This window comes from Gadus morhua, chromosome 21, assembly GCF_902167405.1.
Source record: "Gadus morhua chromosome 21, gadMor3.0, whole genome shotgun sequence".
NCBI classification, from domain to species: domain Eukaryota; kingdom Metazoa; phylum Chordata; class Actinopteri; order Gadiformes; family Gadidae; genus Gadus; species Gadus morhua.
Window position 1 is genome coordinate 8,685,835 of NC_044068.1, and position 21,042 is coordinate 8,706,876.

General features: G+C 45.2%; 2 protein-coding genes across 4 annotated transcripts in view; both read left to right on the forward strand.

Moving 5' to 3' along the window:
* Positions 1–323: 323 nt before the first annotated feature.
* LOC115534767 (uncharacterized) lies at positions 324–12,843 on the forward strand. Its single transcript, XM_030345985.1, has 6 exons — positions 324–473; positions 588–875; positions 1,959–2,243; positions 11,526–11,642; positions 12,236–12,292; positions 12,474–12,843. Coding segments are annotated over exons 1-6 (807 nt in total). The 5' UTR covers positions 324–415; the 3' UTR covers positions 12,476–12,843.
* A 4,304-nt stretch (positions 12,844–17,147) lies between these two features.
* Positions 17,148–21,042, forward strand: part of LOC115534768 (uncharacterized) — a 5,541-nt gene continuing 1,646 nt past the window's right edge. Inside the window, exons 1-5 of one of the 3 annotated variants that reach the window (XM_030345986.1) lie at positions 17,148–17,262; positions 17,378–17,669; positions 18,214–18,498; positions 20,383–20,430; positions 20,750–20,863. In XM_030345986.1, the coding sequence (XP_030201846.1) occupies positions 17,600–17,669; positions 18,214–18,498; positions 20,383–20,430; positions 20,750–20,863 (517 nt within the window). In that variant the 5' untranslated portion in view covers positions 17,148–17,262; positions 17,378–17,599. The remainder of the gene's footprint in view (positions 17,263–17,377; positions 17,670–18,213; positions 18,499–20,382; positions 20,431–20,749; positions 20,864–21,042) is intronic. The other 2 variants (XM_030345988.1, XM_030345987.1) reach the window with 2 other exon arrangements.

Below are 21,042 nucleotides of genomic sequence, written 5' to 3' on the forward strand. Positions count from 1 at the left end.
CACTCAATATTTTTGTTCCTACATAGGCCTATATATATATTTTAGACTCATACAATATCGCTCACAAGACACAGCCTGAATCAGTGTATTGTGGCCTAAATTATTTTCTATCCTTCAAGTCTTTCGAAGATATTATATAAATTAAATTAAATGCATCTCTTCAATCAATAAATATAAATTCCATTGTCACACAGTCATTGAGATGATTTCCGTTGCTCTTTACTCAGAGATATGACGTATAGATGTATTATGAGCATATTAGGGAAGCAACCCAGGGCCTACCAAATAAGGAGGTTATGTCAAGTATTAATTCAGAGAATGTTGGCCAATTCAGGAAGCTGTCGCTGTCTTGACTATCACTACATCTTAACAGACACAACAGAAACGGGACTCAGTAATAAAGCGGAGTAACCAAATGTTTGGGGTTCCTCTTTGTTCCATCGGGCTGCTACTTGTTGCCCTCATTCACACCGGTAAGGATAATGAACACAACCTTCTATATAATGTTATATCTAACTGGAGATATAATATACAGTACATTGTGTGCTTCTTAATATCTGTCACATTTTGTCTGCAAATCTTGACAGCTGTAACCAAAAGCCAACTCGTGATGGGGGGAGTAGGTCACTCAGTTATCCTCCCGTGCGTCTCTCCTTTGGACGGATCCTGCTCCGACATACGATGGTATCATCATAGCACGCAAGGTGTTACAACCCTTGTCGCTGATATCCCAAGAAGAGAAGCAGCCAACAGTGGTAGATTTAACATTTTGTCCAATTGTTCTTTACACATCAACAACATCACCGAAGTCGATGTCGGAGGCTATGGGTGCAGCAAAGATGTGAAAGAGACGCAATATCTGTCTCTTATCACTGGTGAGTAATGCATATGGGCCTTAAGACCTTTTCTACGTTTACTTTACATGTGCAGGGTAGCTAAAGGTTCCAGAAAGGTGTCAGACCAAGATTTAATTTTTCTAATAAGTTCAGTTTTATAATTCAAGGTGCTTCACACTGCCCAAACAAACACCAACACCCAATAGAAGGTTTGCCTAAATTAGGCGACACCGATGGGACATGGTGACTCACCAAAAACCTAATCTGACCACCACCTCCGGCAGGATGTAGGTACGCTCCATACCTTACACCGCTGCGGGGACAAGAAAGCATAGTATAGTATAGCTTCTGTCCATCAAGAGCCTCTCTATTCAACTAACACACATCCATTATATTTGCTAGACAGACCAACCCCAAATTGGTACATACCATTACACTACACAGACTGGGTGTTTACATATCATTCAACAAATATGCATCAAACAGAGTTAAAAGGCACCAATAACAAATATTAATACATCAGGCCTTACAGTTAACATTCTTGCATGGAAACATGCCACTACATACAAAGTCAATATTCAGACCATCATTCGCAAACGCACCAACGCCATATAGCTGTCACCGGACGGGAGCGGGCTTCCTAGAGGCAGCAGGATAAGAGCAGCTGACACGGCGGTGAGGAGTTGTATTTTTAAGACGGTGAATAAGCAAACCCCGTACAGCAATCACATATTTCCTAAACACCGACATTATGCAGAAGCCTTACACTTTTAGTTTTGATTAATATTTTACTGCAACAAAACAGTTTAACCGCGACTGAGTCAATGAAAGACTGACTGAATGGGAAGGAAAAGCTGCGGCATCACAAAGCACCGTAACAAAGTAAGTTCTTAAATTCAAGTGTTAATAAAAGCAATGATGTGGCGGTCAAGTAGTGGTCAGATAGTGAGATGTCTGTCAGAAGAGGTAGTATGGGTCCTGAACCCACAGGGAGGAGTTGTGCTGCAGGTGTGTTCTCTGAATGAAAGCTTTATTTCTTGCTAACAATCTAGGACATATTTCCCAAACTGTACCATGCAACAAAAAAAAAAAAGCATTTGATGTTTTGTTGTATTATTTCAGAATCGTCCCTACTGAGGTCTGACCTATTGCCTGGAGCCAACGTTACCTTAAGCTGTCATCTCAACACATTCGAGGGGCCTGGTTGGTGTGATACCCCTCTGTATCAAGGTGTGTCTCTCAAGTGGCAGGATGATAACCGACCGGACTACATCCTCGCCGAACAGAGGATCAGCAGATGTGAGGTCCGGCTGAATGTCATCATTCAGCGTGGCAGCCGCTTCAGCTGCCTGGCTTTGGTCAACCGCCAGGTCCAGAACAGGGTGGAGTTCCCCATCCCCATCCGAGGTGTGGAAACGATCACCGGTCTCTCTGTCACTCACTCACTCTCGCACTCACTCACTCACTCACTACTTGGTGTAGTAAATACCATCGGCTCCTGCGTTTTAGTTTTCACACGGATGATTGGTTCAATGTTTGATTTGTCCCTAACCCTAACCCTAACCCTAACCCTAACCGAACCCTAACCCGTTGCCAAGTCGTAGCTAACGTCCCACCTAATTACTGGAGTAGTGAACAACGATCCGTTGAATGAGAACCTTCCGGGAGGGTAATGGTTGTTCCAGGAATTAGTCAAACCCTCAGGCGTTACCCGGGAAACAAAGTTATGGCTTGTGAAAAACTTAATATTTGGAATGTAAAACAGATGAAAATATAAATGAATGGTCTTAATTTATTTTCTTTGGCAAGTGATCGTGGTATAAGCGGGATAATGCCCTTCGAAGTGTCCATTATCAGGAATTAATGGACTTCACGCTGCGCGTCTCCTGGTCTCACAGGGATCCGTGAAATGACCATTGCCTATATATACACTGCTCAAAAAAATAAAGGGAACAGTAAGAAATGCCACCCCACACCATTACTGACCCACCGCCAAACCGGTCATGCTGGAGGATGTTGCAGGCACTAGAACGTTCTCCACGGCGTCTCCAGACTCTGTCGCGTCTGTCACATGTGCTCAGTGTGAACCTGCTTTCATCTGTGAAGAGCACAGGGCGCCAGTGGCGAATTTGCCAATCTTGGTGTTCTCTGGCAAATGCCAAACGTCCTGCACGGTGTTGGGCTGTAAGCACAACCCCAACCTGTGGACGTCGGGCCCTCATACCACCCTCATGGAGTCTGTTTCTGACCGTTTGAGCAGACACATGCACATTTGTGGCCTGCTGGAGGTCATTTTGCAGGGCTCTGGCAGTGCTCCTCCTGTTCCTCCTTGCACAAAGGTGGAGGTAGCGGTCCTGCTGCTGGGTTGTTGCCCTCCTACGGCCTCCTCCACGTCTCCTGATGTACTGGCCTGTCTCCTGGTAGCGCCTCCATGCTCTGGACACTACGCTGACAGACACAGCAAACCTTCTTGCCACAGCTCGTATTGATGTGCCATCCTGGATGAGCTGCACTATCTGAGCCACTTGTGTGGGTTGTAGACTCCGTCTCATGCTACCACTAGAGTGAAAGCACCGCCAGCATTCAAAAGTGACCAAAACATCAGCCAGAAAGCTTAGGAACTGAGAAGTGGTCTGTGGTCACCACCTGCAGAACCACTCCTTTATTGGGGGTGTCTTGCTAATTGCCTATCATTTCCACCTGTTGTCTATTCCAGTTGCACAACAGCATGTGAAATTGATTGTCAATCAGTGTTGCTTCCTAAGTGGACAGTTTGATTTCACAGAAGTGTGATTGACTTGGAGTTACATTGTGTTGTTTAAGTGTTCCCTTTATTTTTTTGAGCAGTTTATATATATGAATGAAATTCATATTGACGGTATGGCACCATATCCCTGTTCTCGCCCATGCACCCATCTTGAATTTAATAGACCATTTTCGTTGCTTCGAGGAGGTCTGGTGGTCTCCCTATATAATAAATAAATAAATTAACATCTCTGAACATCTATATACATCGATATAAATTATTGTGATAACGAGATCTGTATCTGACCATTGACCGTCCTCTCGGAAATGAATGAAATTCATATTGACGGTATAGCACTATATCCCTATTCTCGCATGCCCTTCTTGACCACTGTCGTTGCTTTAAGGAGGTCTGGTGGTCTCCGTACATAATAAATAAATAAATATAAATATGTATGTATGTAAATAGGTACATACATACCTATTTATTTATTATATACGGAGACCACCAGACCTCCTCGAAGCAGCAAAATCAATAAATAATAGGCCTATTTATAAATATGTATGTGCATATATATATTTATATATATATTAATACACATACATATTTATAGATATTTATTTATTTTGTTATATATAGATGTTTATTTATTTATTTATTTATTATATGCGGAGACCACCAGACCTCCTCGAAGCAACAAAAATGGTCTATTAAATTCAAGATGGGTGCATGGGCGAGAACAGGGATATAGTGCCATACTGTCAGTATAAATCTCTTTCTTATATACGTATGTATATATATATATAGGCTATGCTCCTTTCACGGATCCCTCCACGGAATATGAGTATCATTAACTTGCATTGGAACAAATTCCGTTGGCATATCACAGACAATTTAAGTGATTCTGTGAGGCCACCACGGGTTTTGAGTTAGGCGTCCGTGGTCGACTCGGTCGGTGATATTGGGATCTGTGTGTGACACTCATATTCCGTGTGCCACGGAATATGAGTGTCATTAACTTGCATTGGAACAAATTCCGTTGCCATATCACGGACAATTAAAGTGATTCTGTGAGGCCACCACAGACTTTGAGTTAAGCGCCCGTGGTCGACTCGTTCATTGAAATGGGGATCATCTGTGTGTGTGCCACGGAATATGAGTGTCATCAACTTGCATTTGAGCAAAAAACGTGGCTATATCAAGGAAATTTGAGTGTTTCCGTGAGGCCACCACAGATTTTGAGTTAAGCGCCCGTTGTCATTTCACGGATTCCTGTGAGACCTGGTTGGAAACGGAAGTGTATTTGATTCCTCAGTTCCTGATTGGCTGACAGCAGAGAAGCTCAAAATACTGCGCTGTCATTTCACTCTGGAATTTCCAGCGATTCTGTTATGCTGCGTTCACATCAAAAAATTATTTGATCGGGTTGTTCGTTTGAGAGAAGCTTCCTCTTGTGACCGCCAATTAATTCTCAACCATGGCCAGACTCTACGTGTTGTGGCGGTACCAGAGACATCAGAGAAACTGACGCAGTCGTTCGGGATTCATAATATCATCCATTCTATAAAATATTCTAATCTAGAGCAGTCCGGGAGCTCCGGCGGGGGGTCCTGAAGTCCAGATTGACATGGAGGAGAATGGGATTGTTGCCGTGGCGGACTCCCGGATCTCCTCCGGCGAGGAGGTGCAGGAGGTCCCACCGGCCCCCGGAGCTAGGTCCCGGTGCCCGCCGGAGGGACTCAAAGCTCCAAGTCGCGGTTCAATCTGGACAATCAGATTAATGTGGAAGGGTCAGAGACGTCGGATAACCAAACGCAGTGGGTTGTCCGACCCACTGAGCACGTATTTTGAGCGCGAGCAGCTACCGCCTCTTCTGTCAGCTAATCAGGAACTGAGGAATCAAACTCACTTCCGTTTCATTCAGACTCTCACACACACTACTATACTCTCACAAACAATATCATTCTCTCACACACACTACTATATTCTCTTGCATAAACAACTATACTCTCTCACACACTATTCTCTCTTACATACCCAACTATATACTCTCTCCCACACTACTATATTCTCTCATATACAATACTATACTCTCACATACACGACTATACAGTCTCATACATGCATGTAAAAGGAGTATAATTGTCACGACACGGAACGGGAATCAATAGCAGATCAAAAGGGTTTATTTCCATACAGTCCAGCGGGCAAATCAGATTCCAGGTACAGGCAGGGTTCGTAAACGGGCAGGCAGGCAGACAGATACTGACGGACAGCTACAGGCAAGAGATCCAAAAACTGATAGGCAGAAGGCTTAATCCAAACAGGCAGGGTTCAAAACCGGGAAGAACAGAAACTATAGTCTCTTTAAAGAGCTTCACGCTAGTCGCACTCACGTGGCAGTCGGGTAGCAAACAGTACCTAACGTGACGATCTGACAAAGTGAGCAGAAAGGGCAGCGTTTAAATACTCCACCAATCAATGCAAAATGAGGGACAGGTGGACAGAGAAAATGGAGGGCACAAACAAAAGGCAGGAAGTCGCCCAAATAAGGACATGGGTGTCAACCCGGACACATGACCAACACATGGCTCCAAACATAAACAAAGTCCAGAATTATCACACTCCAACAGGTAGGGGGAGACAAAAACAACAGTCCACGCGAGGATCCTGACAGTACCCCCTCCTCTACCAACGCCTCCTGGCGTTGACCGAGGTAGGAACGGGATGCTGACGGTGAAAGTCTTTGATGAGCGAGGGGTCAACAATGTCCCGGGCAGGGACCCAGCTCCTCTCCTCGGGGCCGTAGCCCTCCCAGTCCACCAGGTACTGGTGGCCCCGACCCCGGACGTCGAGCAGGCGGCGAACTGTGTAAACCTCAGACCCATCAACGAGTCTGGGGGGTGGTGGGGGTTTGGGGCCGGAGTTGGAACCCGGACGGCAACACCGGAAGGGCTTGACACGGGACACATGGAAGGTGGGGTGGATGCGGCGGAGGGCAGGAGGGAGGTTCAAGCGAACCGCAGCGGGATTGACCACCTGGGAGATGGTGTAGGGGCCGATGAAGCGTGGATTCAATTTTGGGGAAGTCACCTTCAGAGGAAGGTCACGCGTGGAAAGCCACACCCGCTGCCCCTGGGTGTAGTGGGGAGCCTTGATGCGGCGACGGTCTGCCTGACTCTTCATTCTGGTCTGTGAGCGAAGAATGGCGGCCCGGGTCCGTCTCCACGTTCTGCGACAGCGTCGGATGAATGTCTGTGCTGAGGGAACCCCAACCTCCTCCTCCTGGGTCGGGAACAATGGAGGCTGGTAGCCGAGGCAGCACTGGAACGGAGACAGACCAGTTGACGCAGATGGCAAGGAGTTCATGGAGTACTCCACCCATGGCAGCTGAAGGCTCCAGGCTGTAGGGTCCTGTGACGTCAGGCACCGCAACGCTGTCTCCATCTGCTGGTTGGCTCCGATTGGCCATTTGACTGGGGATGAAAGCCTGAGGACAGACTGACCTTAGCACCGAGAAGGTTGCAAAAAGCACGCCAAAAATTAGAGGTGAACTGGGGACCTCTGTCTGAGACCACATCCACTGGGAGCCCGTGTAGCCTGAAGACATGCTGCACGAGTAAGTCCGCTGTCTCCTTGGCAGAGGGTAACTTGGGTAAGGGGACCAAGTGCACAGATTTGGAAAAGCGATCAACGATAGTGAGGATTGTAGTGTTACCGTGAGAAGGTGGCAAACCAGTGACAAAGTCCAGGGCAATGTGGGACCAGGGTCTCCTGGGTACTGGTAGGGGTTGTAGAAAGCCAGCAGGTGGTTGGTTTGATGGTTTATTCTGGGCACATACAGAACAGGCTTCCACAAACTCACGCACACTCCGCTCCATAGCAGGCCACCAGAAGCGTTGCTTGATTAACGCAGTGGTACGTCTGACACCCGGGTGACAGGCCAGTTTGGATGAGTGACCCCATTGCAGGACCTGGGAGCGGACGGATTGTGGTACAAAAAGACAGTTAGGAGGGCAAGTGCTGGGGCCGGACTCACCAGACAGGGCAGTGCGGACAATGGTCTCAATATCCCATCTAGCAGCTCCTATGAGGCACTGTGGGGACAGGACGGTGCTAGGTGCAGGAGCAGGATCCGAATCTGGGAACTGACGAGACAGGGCATCCGGTTTACCATTCTTGGATCCTGGTCGGAAGGACAGACAAAAGTCGAAACGGGTGAAAAACAGAGACCAACGAGATTGCCTGGGATTTAAGCGTTTAGCCGAACGTAGATACTCCAGATTCTTATGATCCGTCCAAACTAAAAATGGCTCCTTAGCTCCCTCCAGCCAATGACGCCACTCCTCTAGGGCCAATTTTACTGCCAATAGCTCTCTGTCGCCAATGTCATAATTGCGCTCAGTGGGAGTGAGTTTGTGGGAGTAGAATGCACAGGGGTGGACCTTCTGATCTGCCCCAGACTTCTGAGAAAGAATAGCCCCCACCCCAACATCTGAGGCATCCACCTCAACGATAAACTGACGGTCAGGGTCGGGTTGGCTCAAGATCGGGGCCGATGTGAAACGACTCTTCAGGTCATTGAACGCTGCCTCGGCAGCTGGTGACCAAGTGAACTTCACCCTGGAGGAGGTTAGAGCGGTTAGGGGAGCAGCCAGAGAACCGTAGTTGCGGATGAACCGCCGGTAGAAGTTAGCAAATCCCAGGAATCTTTGTAGTTCCCGCCTAGATGTTGGACGTTCCCAGTCGGTGACTGCTTTTACCTTCGGACCATCCATCTGGACCCCTCCAGCTGTGATGACATACCCCAGGAAGGAAACAGTCTCTTTGTGAAATTCACATTTCTCCGCTTTAACGAACAGTTGGTTCTCCAAAAGGCGCTGCAGGATACTACGGACATGTTGGGAGTGCTGGGAAACCGACGGAGAAAAAATTAAAATGTCATCTATGTAAACAAAAACAAACTTGTTAAGCATATCCCTCAGGACATCATTAATCATACCCTGGAACACAGCTGGGCAGTTGGAGAGACCAAAAGGCATGACTAAATACTCATAGTGACCTGAAGGAGTATTAAATGCAGTCTTCCATTCATCCCCCTCCCTTACTCGGACCAGATGGTAAGCACTGCGGAGATCCAACTTGCTGAAAATCTTGGCCCCCTGCAACAACTCAAAAGCTGAGGACATCAAAGGCAGAGGGTAGCGGTTCTTCACAGTGATGTTGTTTAGGCCCCTATAGTCTATACAAGGACGCAGGGTGCCGTCCTTCTTCCCTACGAAGAAAAACCCGGCACCAGCAGGCGAGGAAGAGGGGCGGATAATACCGGCAGCTAGTGACTCACAGATGTACTTGTTCATAGCTGCGGTTTCGGGAGAAGACAAGGAATAGAGACGGCCCCTAGGAGGTGACGTACTAGGTAGAAGCTCGATGGCCAGGTCATAGGGTCGGTGCGGTGGCAGGGAGGTTGCACGGGCTTTACTGAACACAGCCTTGAGATCCAGGTACTCAGGTGGTACTTCAGACAGATCCATGGAATCATCTGTGGCTGGTGAGACTGCAGGCGGGGGGGTAAGGGCATTCTTAAGACAGTTATTCAGACAGAATGTGCTCCAGCCTAGGATGGTGTTATTAGCCCAATCAATGTGTGGATTGTGCTTTACCAGCCAGGGCCGGCCGAGGACGATGGGAGCAGTTGGTGAGTCTAACATATGGAACACTAGGTTCTCTTGATGATTGCCAGAAATGAGTAGACTCACCGGGGGCGTGACATGGGTTATCTGGGAGAACCTTGCTCGGGTTAGTGCTCTTGCCTCCAGAGGCGTCTTCAGCTGGGCTGGGACGAGGTGTAGCTCAGAGACCAGGGAGGTGTCCATGAAATTGCCATCAGCTCCCGAGTCAATAAGTGCAGACACGAGGTGGGAATGAGCTCCTGTAAAGAGCGTGGCAGGGACAAGGGAACGGATGGTAGAAGAGGGATGAAGAGGAGTGACGCTCACCAGTAATCCCCCTTCTACGGGTGAGCGTTGCCTTTTGCCGGGCATTGGGCGGAGTAATGGCCCGGTTTACCACAATACATGCAAGAATTGGTGTCCCTTCTTCTCCGTCTCTCGGCTGGGGACAGATGGGTACGGTCCACTTGCATGGGCTCTGGTAGGCTGGGGTAAGCCGGCGCTGGCAGGAACGGGAGAGGGGCCTCCGAGGCGGGTGACCTCGGAGGAGGGCGGAACTCTCGCTCCCCGGCGCGCTGCTTCAGGCGTTTGTCCACTCGGATGGCAAGCTCCACGAGGTCATCAAAGGTGGAAGGCAGCTCACGGGTGGCGACCTCATCCTTGATGGCCTCAGAGAGTCCATAGAGGAAGGCATCATACTGGGCATCTGGATTCCATCCACTGGTGGTGGCGAGGGTGCGGAAGTCTATTGCATAGTCAGAAGCAGACCTCTTGCCTTGACGGATCTGCAACATCACTCGGGCGGCCTCTCTCCCGTGCACCGAGCGATCAAAGACCTTCTTCATCTCATCTATGAATGCCTGATAGCTGAGACAGACTGGGGAGTTGGAGTCCCAAACCGCAGTTCCCCACTCTCTTGCACGGCCCGCCAAGAGGGTAATGACATAAGCAACCCGGGACTGATCCGACGGAAAGGTGGCGGGCTGCAGCTGGAACACCAGCGAACATTGTGAAAGGAACGATCTGCAGGTTCCCCGGCATAAAGTGCAGGAGCTTGCAGACGGGGCTCTCGGACCAGGTTACCAGGTGGACCGGGGGGGGTCGGGCGGTGTCGCCAGTTGAGGCTGGGGTGGCCGCACCAGGGCAAGTTGGACCTGCTGCAGCTGGGCCGCCAAGTCTGTGATGCTGGTTGCGATGGCCCCCAGAGAATCTTCAACTGTCTGAAACTGGGCTTGATGTCGACCGAGAAGCGCTCCTTGCCTCTCCAGCACAGCCTTCACCTGATCCAGATCTGCTGATTCCATCTTGGTCAGATCGTACTGTCACGACACGGAACGGGAATCAATAGCAGATCAAAAGGGTTTATTTCCATACAGTCCAGCGGGCAAATCAGATTCCAGGTACAGGCAGGGTTCGTAAACGGGCAGGCAGGCAGACAGATACTGACGGACAGCTACAGGCAAGAGATCCAAAAACTGATAGGCAGAAGGCTTAATCCAAACAGGCAGGGTTCAAAACCGGGAAGAACAGAAACTATAGTCTCTCTTTAAAGAGCTTCACGCTAGTCGCACTCACGTGGCAGTCGGGTAGCAAACAGTACCTAACGTGACGATCTGACAAAGTGAGCAGAAAGGGCAGCGTTTAAATACTCCACCAATCAATGCAAAATGAGGGACAGGTGGACAGAGAAAATGGAGGGCACAAACAAAAGGCAGGAAGTCGCCCAAATAAGGACATGGGTGTCACCCCGGACACATGACCAACACATGGCTCCAAACATAAACAAAGTCCAGAATTATCACACTCCAACAGGTAGGGGGAGACAAAAACAACAGTCCACGCGAGGATCCTGACAATAATAGTGTGTGTGTATGAGTATAGTGGTGTATATGTGAGGTTATAATAGTGTGTGTAAGACGAAGTATGACTTATGTCCCATGCGGCCCCTCATAGAATAAAGCTTGTCTTTCTGTTTAGTTACTTAGTTGTTTTTTCCCATCTTTTCTTTGGCCTTTTTTTTATCAGTACAATGTAGTCAGTATCTCATATTTGGTGGACCCTTCATCCAAACTGTCTTACAATACCATGTCTGCATACATTTGCCTTGATAGTTTATTTTAATACCATGATTTAGGCCTGACAATTGAGCCCACCATGTAGATGTGGCAATATATTTCAAATTTTAAGCACCAACAAAAGTAACAAGCCAAAAGAGCCCAATGCACAGATGAGTTCAGCTAGACGGTTGTTAACTGTATATTATTCGGACAGACGGGGACGCTGGCTGCTGCCAAGTGATCGGCCGAGTCATCGCCGTGGCAGTAGTGAGCTGTGCCATGACGGTGGTGCTGGCTCTGATCCTAGTGAAGAAGAAGAAGAGGAAGCCAAGTAGGTTACCTCAAGTTCCTGGATGCAGCGCAAAGTACACATGGACACACATAGAGAACATTAGGTTATGGCAACATGTGGTTTCATAGTTCTCAGACGCTAACACGCTATTCAAATTTCCATAGCGCCCCTACCCTCTGGAACTCCCTCCCTCTGGCCATCCGAAACTCTGATACACTATGTTCATTCAAAAGTCGACCTAAAACCTATCTCTTCAGAACCACCTGCAACATTTGACAAATCATTCTCCGCCATCTTCCACTCTCTCCCGCTCTCTTAATGTGTTGCCTATTTATTTTTTTCACTTTTGTTTGATTGTCTGTACTGTCTGTATGTATTCCTTTCTTATTTGTAAAGCGTCTTTGAGTATTTAGAAAAGCGCTATAAAAAACGGATCAATTATTATTATTATAATAGCTCACATGAATAGACGCGTTAGAATAGCACAGCAGAGATTCTCGGTTGTTAATTGCAGACTTGAGGTTATTGAGATCATATGGCTTCAATAGCCAAATCATTCAGGAGTCCGAAACATGGATGCAATTTATTCAACCCTTTTAATACCGTTTTACATATTTTGAATTTAATTACAGATGACCAGCTTGCTGCATGTCCAGAGTATACTGGACTTTTATACTGTAATAAATACTGTGAGTACATACATGCACTTCTTACAGTGGTCGTCCTCATCCTCAATTACAGTGGTATTTTAATTTATTCTGCACTTTCTTAAACTTGTGTGGGTGTGTGCGTTTGCGTGTGTGTATGTGTGTGTGTGCGTGGGTTCATGTATGCATGTGCAAATTCGTGTGTATATGTTTGTGATTTAAGGATGTGGCCGCCACTGCAGAGGATGTCACCCATGCTGACATAACGGTTGCAGGCGATGCGGACAGGAAGTGGGAGACAGAAAGTGAAGCCACCGATGTTTGATTGGCATGACCTGGCAACCCAAAACGGCCTATAACAGTTTACTCATAAAATAGCATAGATTAGCAAGAGGGCCAAATTAGTACATGTTATCCTTTTTTAAAAAATGCATGTAAGATGTGCTATGGTCCATGATCAGTTCATACCACTTTTCATCTAAAATAATTTGTTTTAGGGTATGGTTTTCCCACAACAGATGGCTCACAGAATCCATGTACTTTCAACGTTCAATTTTCTGTTCAATTTCAATAAAATAATGAATTAATAATAATTAATCAAATTTATGAAAAAAAAAAAAAATTGTCTTGCTACTATAATAGCAGGCCTGTCGCACCAGTTGCTCAAAGTTACTCAAGTGCGCATGTGCCAAGCGCAAACGCATATATACACTGCAAACAAACAAATGTGCACGAACATACACGGAAACCACACAAATGCGCACACACTACACACACACACACAAGCACGCGGACACACCGCACGTCAACACAAAGGCAGCGACACATACACGGAAGCGCACACACACAACATTATGTTTTTAAACACGTAGACAAACTCTGCCAGGTAACACGTTCTGTCTATAGACTGTAGAAATTGCGATAAAATAAGGGAAGAGACAATTTCTCACTTCGACAAACAATGGCGGGTCGTTCATTTTGTCATATAAAAACCATTAAATTCAAACATCACACCGACCGGCATATCAACACAGAAGTCACATGATTCTTAAAGAGACAATGTCCCTATAACACAGAACGGAAACAATTCAATAACACAGTATGGTGAATTATGTCTATAGAGTCCACCACAAGACTACACTTTGTTGCTCAAATGTAAAATTACTGTATACAATCAGCCTGATTGTATCAGTATCTGATACAATCAGATACTGACTACATTGTACTCCCGAAATGTCTTGCAGTATTGATATCCCCCCTACCCCTTGAGTTGTTTTATTTTTCTTATATTTTGTGTGTTATGCCATATGTGACTGTAGGCTTCTGCTGCCTGTCTAGGCCAGGACACTGGCAGAGATTTATAATAACAATGATTATTATTTTTCAATTAAGCAATAGTAGTTGCATTGCATTTTAAAATGTCAATGCACTTTTCAGCCCTGAATAACAGTAAAAGCTATTTAATAAGTACTATGCATGCATAGTAAACTACACTTTCCTTTGAACAATTACCCATGTTACCATAAATTGACAAATTCTATAATGTAATCAAATGCTCACACACTAGCTGCTTTCAGACACACGTGTAAGTCCTGATATTCTCCTGACGGACCGTATGCGTGAACAATATATCCTGACATTTGTACCCGGAAAATCTCCTGAATAATTTTAATCAATATAATTTTCTCTGTAGGAAATGTAAATTACCTCATATGTGAATGAGAAGTAGAAATCGGTATTTCTCACACCACTTCAGTGGGCATGTTGATGTCGGTTCTGTATGTCATTGAGTGGCCCCGTAAATGATAATCAGCCTGTTGCCTTCTGTACGCTGAATGGTTAAAATATATTTAAATGTTGGCACTGCTTTTAAGAGTTATTTGTGGTGAAGGAATGTTATACGTTGTAAAATTATAGGCAACATTTTATTATAGTATGCTCTCACACTTTCTGGATGGGAGTATCTCTGATGTCAGAATGGGAAAAAACCTAAGGAACGGTGTTGTACAAGGATGTGAAAGGATTGAATGCAGGCAGTACGTTTTCATTATGAATGTACACGCAAAAACCATCCACTTGTAAAGGCTATATGATTGGGAAACATCACAAATTAGTACTTAAGATATCCTGAAGGTATCGTTCTTATGACCCCATGGGGTCTGGGATCTGCTGCTGCTGTGTAGTGGGGTTGGTCGATGTGGTCTGTCGAAGACTTACTAGAAAGGAAAACTATGCAGCTACACCATGAACCACATGGTGAAAACTATGTTACGCCCCTCTACACCCCACTGGCCTTGCAGTGGCAGTGCATTGGTCTTTGGGTGGCGCAGGGGCACAACACAATCAAGTAAAACGTGCACACTTCAGCCTCCGATGGGGGCTTGCTTTCTGTGTTTGCCCCTGTTCTGTTGGCATGTATCAGCCCATGCTCAGGTGTGCTGCATCAGTGGAGCTGATTAGGAGCACCCGGACCGCTCGTCAAGAGTTAAAGGCGACAGATTCCCTTTCCCATGGGGATGCCTTTGGTCATGGGACTGCTGGCTGGTCATGCCATCTCTCTGGGATTTGTCTTGTCTTTATATTTTGGACTTTGTTGTATATCTTAATGTCGTCTCCTTTTCATATTTTTATGTAAATTAATCCCACTGGTTTGGTTTTTGTTAAAGGTGGCCTTTGATATCTGGGGTCAAGAGTGGTTTGTTGTTAGCCCCAGTAGGCCCAACTAGAGGTTTGGCCTAACAACAATGAGTGAGTCGCCCAGGAAATAAGTCATAGATGCAATATCTATTGTAAGTAATGTCGCTGGAATGAGATGGTTGCTTGATGGGTTTAAAGTACCGGGATGTGTAAATATATGTGTGTACATATAAATAGATATTTTTCAATCTAAATGTGTTTTTTGAATGTTAGCATTGCCATGGTTTTTCGAAATATTATATATTCAGTCCAGCTTTGCTGTGGGTGGATCTTATCAAGATAAACAGCTGAAATATATCATTAAATATTTTTCTAACTTGCCTCTGAAACTGTTTGCGGAGATTGGTTCATGATGTTTTGTACAGGCGGTTAAATAAACTCAAGACTCAGTATTTGTCTCCTTCTGTTGACTTGGTACACTCATAATCCTTCTCTACCCCTAACAAACTGTTGTTAAAACATAAAGTATATGTATAGAGTCATGAAATATCGGTCCAATGACGTGGCCTTTTGTTGTACAGTGGGGTTCTCTAATGGTGCATTTCCACCAGCGGGTGCGCTTCGGCCCAGCACGAATTAGCCCATTAGTGAAGGGGCAGTTTGGCCCAGCTCAGTTACGGCTCGCGTTTCCACCGCCAACAATACCCTTATGGTAGGGCGGGGGCGATGGCCACGGCAGCTACGTAAGCATCTTAACCGCACAGCAGCCCGACACAGTGTAACCTGCTAAGATATCCAAGAAAAAAGAAGAACGTGACGCTATGAACAAAGAGCAACAATGTATGATGTCCAAGAAGGAAGTCAAACTTTTGCGAGACATTTTCCTCATTAAACTAAGCTATTGCCGTTTTCCAGAAATACCTCGCGGGTACTGTGTTTGTTTGTTATTGTCCCCCTGTCGCACGGACAGCCTGTGTGTCTCGAACTTGTTGGCACCCTTTCGGACGGTAGTTCCCCAACGGAGATGTAGCCTACTGCGAGATGAGTACGGCTCATCACGGCTCGGTCGAGACCACGCCCACTTTTGGCGGTGGAAACGCGAACTGTGCATTACCTTTGCACACCGAACCGTCCAGCAACCGCCGGTGGAAAATGCAGCTGCTCTCCAAAATGCAGTCTTTTCACCAACATGTCAGTTCATCAATTGTTTACCGTAATTTATTTTTTTGAATAATTACAAATACTATAATCTATATTATACAACGGGGGGCCTGAATCCAGCGATCTGATTGGTTCCTAACTGTTGTATAATGAGCGTATACATAACTGCTATGACGCCAAATCATTTTGTGAAAGTATCACTCCGCGCCTGGAAGTGGAAAGTGTCAAAGAATACAACCGTATTTTTACTAGTGTGTGTGGAGTCATTTTGCCATAATTGTAACAGTTGCATAAAAGCAATAGCACTGTTCACTGAAGCCTAAAATCGGCCAGTGAACTGCTCCATAGGATAAATTGCCGGCGAACCGCTCTAGCCGAGCCTTCTCTCGGAGGGACGCTAAAGTGTGTTGCATAGCGACCGTCGTGCATTTTGAAGGCAGCCAGGAGGGACTACTTTTTTGTATTCTTTAATAAAACAGCTACTTTGACTTTCTTGGGTTAGGGTTAGGGTTAGGGTTAGACTTTCTTTTTAAATGTAGTGTGTCTATGACTTTCGTTTTGCCATAATAGTAACCGTTGTATAAAAGCAATAGATCACTTCAGTCAGTGGTATGTGCTCATTATACCACTGTGAAGGGGGTCGCCGGCCCTCCGTTGCGCGTCGGGGCCGGACAACGCCCCTTAACAGTGGTATAATGAGCACATACCACAGCCTGTCGTGATCTATTGCTTAAATATATGAATGCCTCAATATTTTCAATGAAGCTACTCAATATTTCTGTTTGTGTATAGGCATATATATATATATATATATTTTAGACTCATTCAATATCCCGCACAAGAAACAGCCTGAATCTGTGGAATTTTGGCCTAAATGATTTATGATGATTCTATCTCAGATATTATATAAATCCATTGTCACACCGTAATTGAGGTAATTTCCATTGCTCTTTACTCAGAGATATGACTTACTCAATGTTCTATGAGCATATTAGAGAAGCAACCCAGGGCCTATCAAATAAGGAGGTAATGCCAAGTCTGGGGGTCAGAGACTGTTGGCCAATTCAGGAAGCTGTCTCTGTGTTGACTAAGACTACATCTTACCGAACATAATAGAATACAGGAGTCTGTCTCCGTAATAAAGCGTAGGAACAACATGCTTGGAGTTCCTCTTTGTTCAATCGGGCTGCTACTTATTGCCCTCATTCACACCGGTAAGGATAATTAACACAACTTTCAATATGATATTATATCTAACTGGAGACATAATATAGCTTACATTGTGTGTTTTTTTAATATCTGTCACAATTTGTCTGCATATCTTTATAGCTGTAACCAAAAACCACCTCGTGGTGGGGGGAGTGGGTCACACAGTTATCCTGCCCTGCGTCTCTCATTTGGAGGGATCCTGCTCCGACATACAATGGTCTCATAACACGAAAAGTGGTAGTACCCTTGTCGGTAGTATCTCCAGAAGAGAAGCAGCGAACACTGGTAGATTTAACATTTGGTCAGATTGTTCTTTACACATCAACAACATCACCAAAGTCGATGTTGGAGGCTGGAGCATATTGGTGCAGTACAGATCCGGATGATTTGCAAATTCTGTCTCTAATTACTGGTGAGTAATGCAAATGTGCCTGAAGACTGTTTGTATGTTTACTTTGCATGTGGTGGGTAGCTAAAGGAACCAGAAAGGTGTCAGACTAAGATTTTATTTTTCTAATGAGTTCATTTTTATAATTCAAATTGCTGCATACTGCCCCAACAAACATCAACACCCAACTGTAGAAGGTATGCCTAAATTCGATGTCATCGATGGGACATGGTAACTAACCAAAAACTTAATCCGACCACCACCACGGGGTCCGGCAGTATGAAGATGTTTGTGGGTGTCTGTTCATGCAGTGTGGAAGCACCATAACAAAGTAAGTTCTTATATTCAAGTGTTATAAAAGCAATGACTTGGCGGTCAAGTGTTGGTCAGATAGTGAGATGTCTGTCTAAAGGGGTAGTATGGGTCTTGAACCCACAGGGAGGGATTGTGCTGCAGGTGTGTTCTCTGAATGAAAGCCGTATTCCTCGCTAACAATCTCAGATATATATTGCCCAAACTGCACCACGCGAAACAAAAAAGCATTTGTTGTTTTGTTGTATTCTTTCAGTTTCCTCCCAGCCGCGGTCTAACCGGTTGCCCGGAGCCAATGTTACCTTAAGCTGTAGTCTGGTCACGTACCAGGGACCTGATCAGCGTTTCAGCTCTCTGTATCGAGGTTTGTCTCTCAAGTGGCAGGATGATAACCGACCGGACAACATGCTCGCCGGACAGTCGGGCACCGAATGTGAAGTCTGGCTGAGGGTCAACATTCAGCCTGGCAGCCGCTTCAGCTGCCTGGCTTTGGTCAAACACCAGGTCCAGAGCAGGGTGGAGTTCCCCGTCCGTATCCGAGGTGTGGAAAAGATCACCATTCTCTCTCTGTCACTCACTCACTCATTCAATCACTCAATTACTCACTCAATCACAGACACACAACTTGGTGTGGTAAATACCATTGGCTCCTGCCAGGCGCGTCGTTAGACCTGGGCATTCGGGGCTATAGCCCCGGATCTTTTGGGATCAGCCCCGGATCTCTGCCGTAAAAAAAAAAAAAGAAAGTGTGTATATATATATATATATATATATATGTATATATATATATATATATATATATATATATATATATATATATATATATATATATATATATATATATATATATATATATAGCTGCTTTCATACACGTAAGTACTGGCTGCTCTTCTGAATATATGCTGCATCGTTGCAGCAACATTGAAGACGATCGCGTTGACTTCTGCGGTCTGTTCTGCCTCCATGCTGTGTGCGTCAAACCAAAACAAATCTGAGTGACAGCGGCCGCACTTATCCCGCCTCCTGCAAATGTACGTAATATCCCTCCCCTTGCAATGCCGGCGCTGGCACTGGCCGCGGGAGCAAGATGTTATTCAAACAAAAATGCATCAATCATTGTTTTATTCTTTCATTACACAATTTCTTTCATTCTTATAAATAAAAAAATTATATAAATACATATATAAATCTAGCCAACTTGTCAATCAAAATTAGTCTTGTCTTGTCCCTCTGGTTGTTCATTCTAAAACACTACAATCTTTTGAGAAGCAAATGGTTGCGGCCTCTATAGGCGCTGATGTGAGTACTGTATGCATGCAATACTACTACTCATAGTAATAATCTCAGAGGGTTGAGAAACAGTGGGTTGACAATCCATTCTGGTACCTCATTTTGAAAATCCCCAAAAAAGAAACTTCACGTAGGACTGTCTTTCGATTTTTAATACATTGCTTTGGAGGTTTTCAATCTAACATCCCACTGGTTTGATTTTACCTAAGAGAATTTTTTTTATTTTTTAAAGCATCCACAGCAGCCATAATAATGAGATTATGAGACAATGAGAATGAAGCGGCAACAGTGTGACTGTGCAGAGTGAGAGAGATGGCTTCAATGGATGACCAGGGATTGGTGGTGGCGTTACCCAGGAAGGGCGGCTGTAGTTAACTGCAAGCAACAGAACATGAATAGTGAAGTGGAGGAAGGAGTCGAAATGAGACTTCATTAACAGATTCATGTACAGCTCAGATTTATATGGAGATAAGCTTCTTAAACAACTTGCATACAGCATAAGCAAGTAACAGAAAGTAACATATTATTTTTTCATTATTTAAATCTACATCCTGGTTACACGTCGCGCGATAGCGCATATCATTTCATGCAAGCGAGTGTTTACTTCCTGGTTACAGGTCGCGCGATAGCACATATCATCTCATGCGATCTTAAAGAGAACTTGACGTGAACAGTTTAGGAATGCATATTCCGGGAAAACATTAGAACTCTGAAATTCTGACTATCTGTAACATTAAACCTACACTGAAAATAAGTAATAACTTAAAATGAAACATAAAAGCAGACCACTACTTACTTGCCGTTGCCTGGCTGGGGGAGAAAGGTCCGTCGGAGCAGCGATGGCTTCTTGACATCGGGTAGGTGCACGCAGGCTATATAGGCTATTCTAATGTCTTATTTTTGCCCTGGCACTCGGCATAGGCGACCTATGTGTTGGGGGCGCCCTTAATTAATTAATCGATACATTAATTAATTATTTAATTAATTAAGATACTGTAGCACGCAGGAGTCAGGACGGTGCTCCCCCCCCCGGGCTAAAGCCCCGGATGTTTTCAATTGCTAACGACGCGCCTGGCTCCTGCGTTTTAGTCTTCACACAGATGATTTGTTCAATGTTTGATTTGTCTTCACACAGTTAAGGGAAGAGGCCTTCCCATGCCTAAATTAGAAAATGACGAACAAGGTACTGCTATCCTGCTACAATAAAATATACAGCATGTCAATAAAGTTTTTATCTTAACAAAACTATAATATGGATATACACCAACAAGTAAACATACACTGAATAAAGCGTGTATTTCTAATGTTTAGATAATAGTTGTTTTTTCCCATCTTTTGTTTGGGTTACCACCATGACTGCATTCAATTACCTTGATTGTTTCTTTTAATACCATGATTGAGGCCTAACAGATGTAAGCACCAACAAAAGTAACAATCCAATAGAGCCCAATGCACAGATGGCTTCAGCAAGACGGTTGTTAACTGTTGATTTTTTTGGACAGACTGGGGCGGTGTCAACAACAGCCAGCTGATCATCTCTGTGGCAGTGGTGGGCTGTGCCATGATGGTGGTGCTTGCTCTGATCGTAGTGTGGAAGAAGAAGAAGAGGAAACCAAGTAGGTTTCCTCAAGTTCCTGGATGCAGCGCAACATACACATAGACACACGTAGAGCACATCAGCACATCACGAGGCAATGCGGTCATATGTGCAACGGCAGATTGCTTCACCTCACACAATGCTTAAGAAAACTGAGGTTATGGCAACATGTGTTTGCATAGTTCTCAGACGCTAACA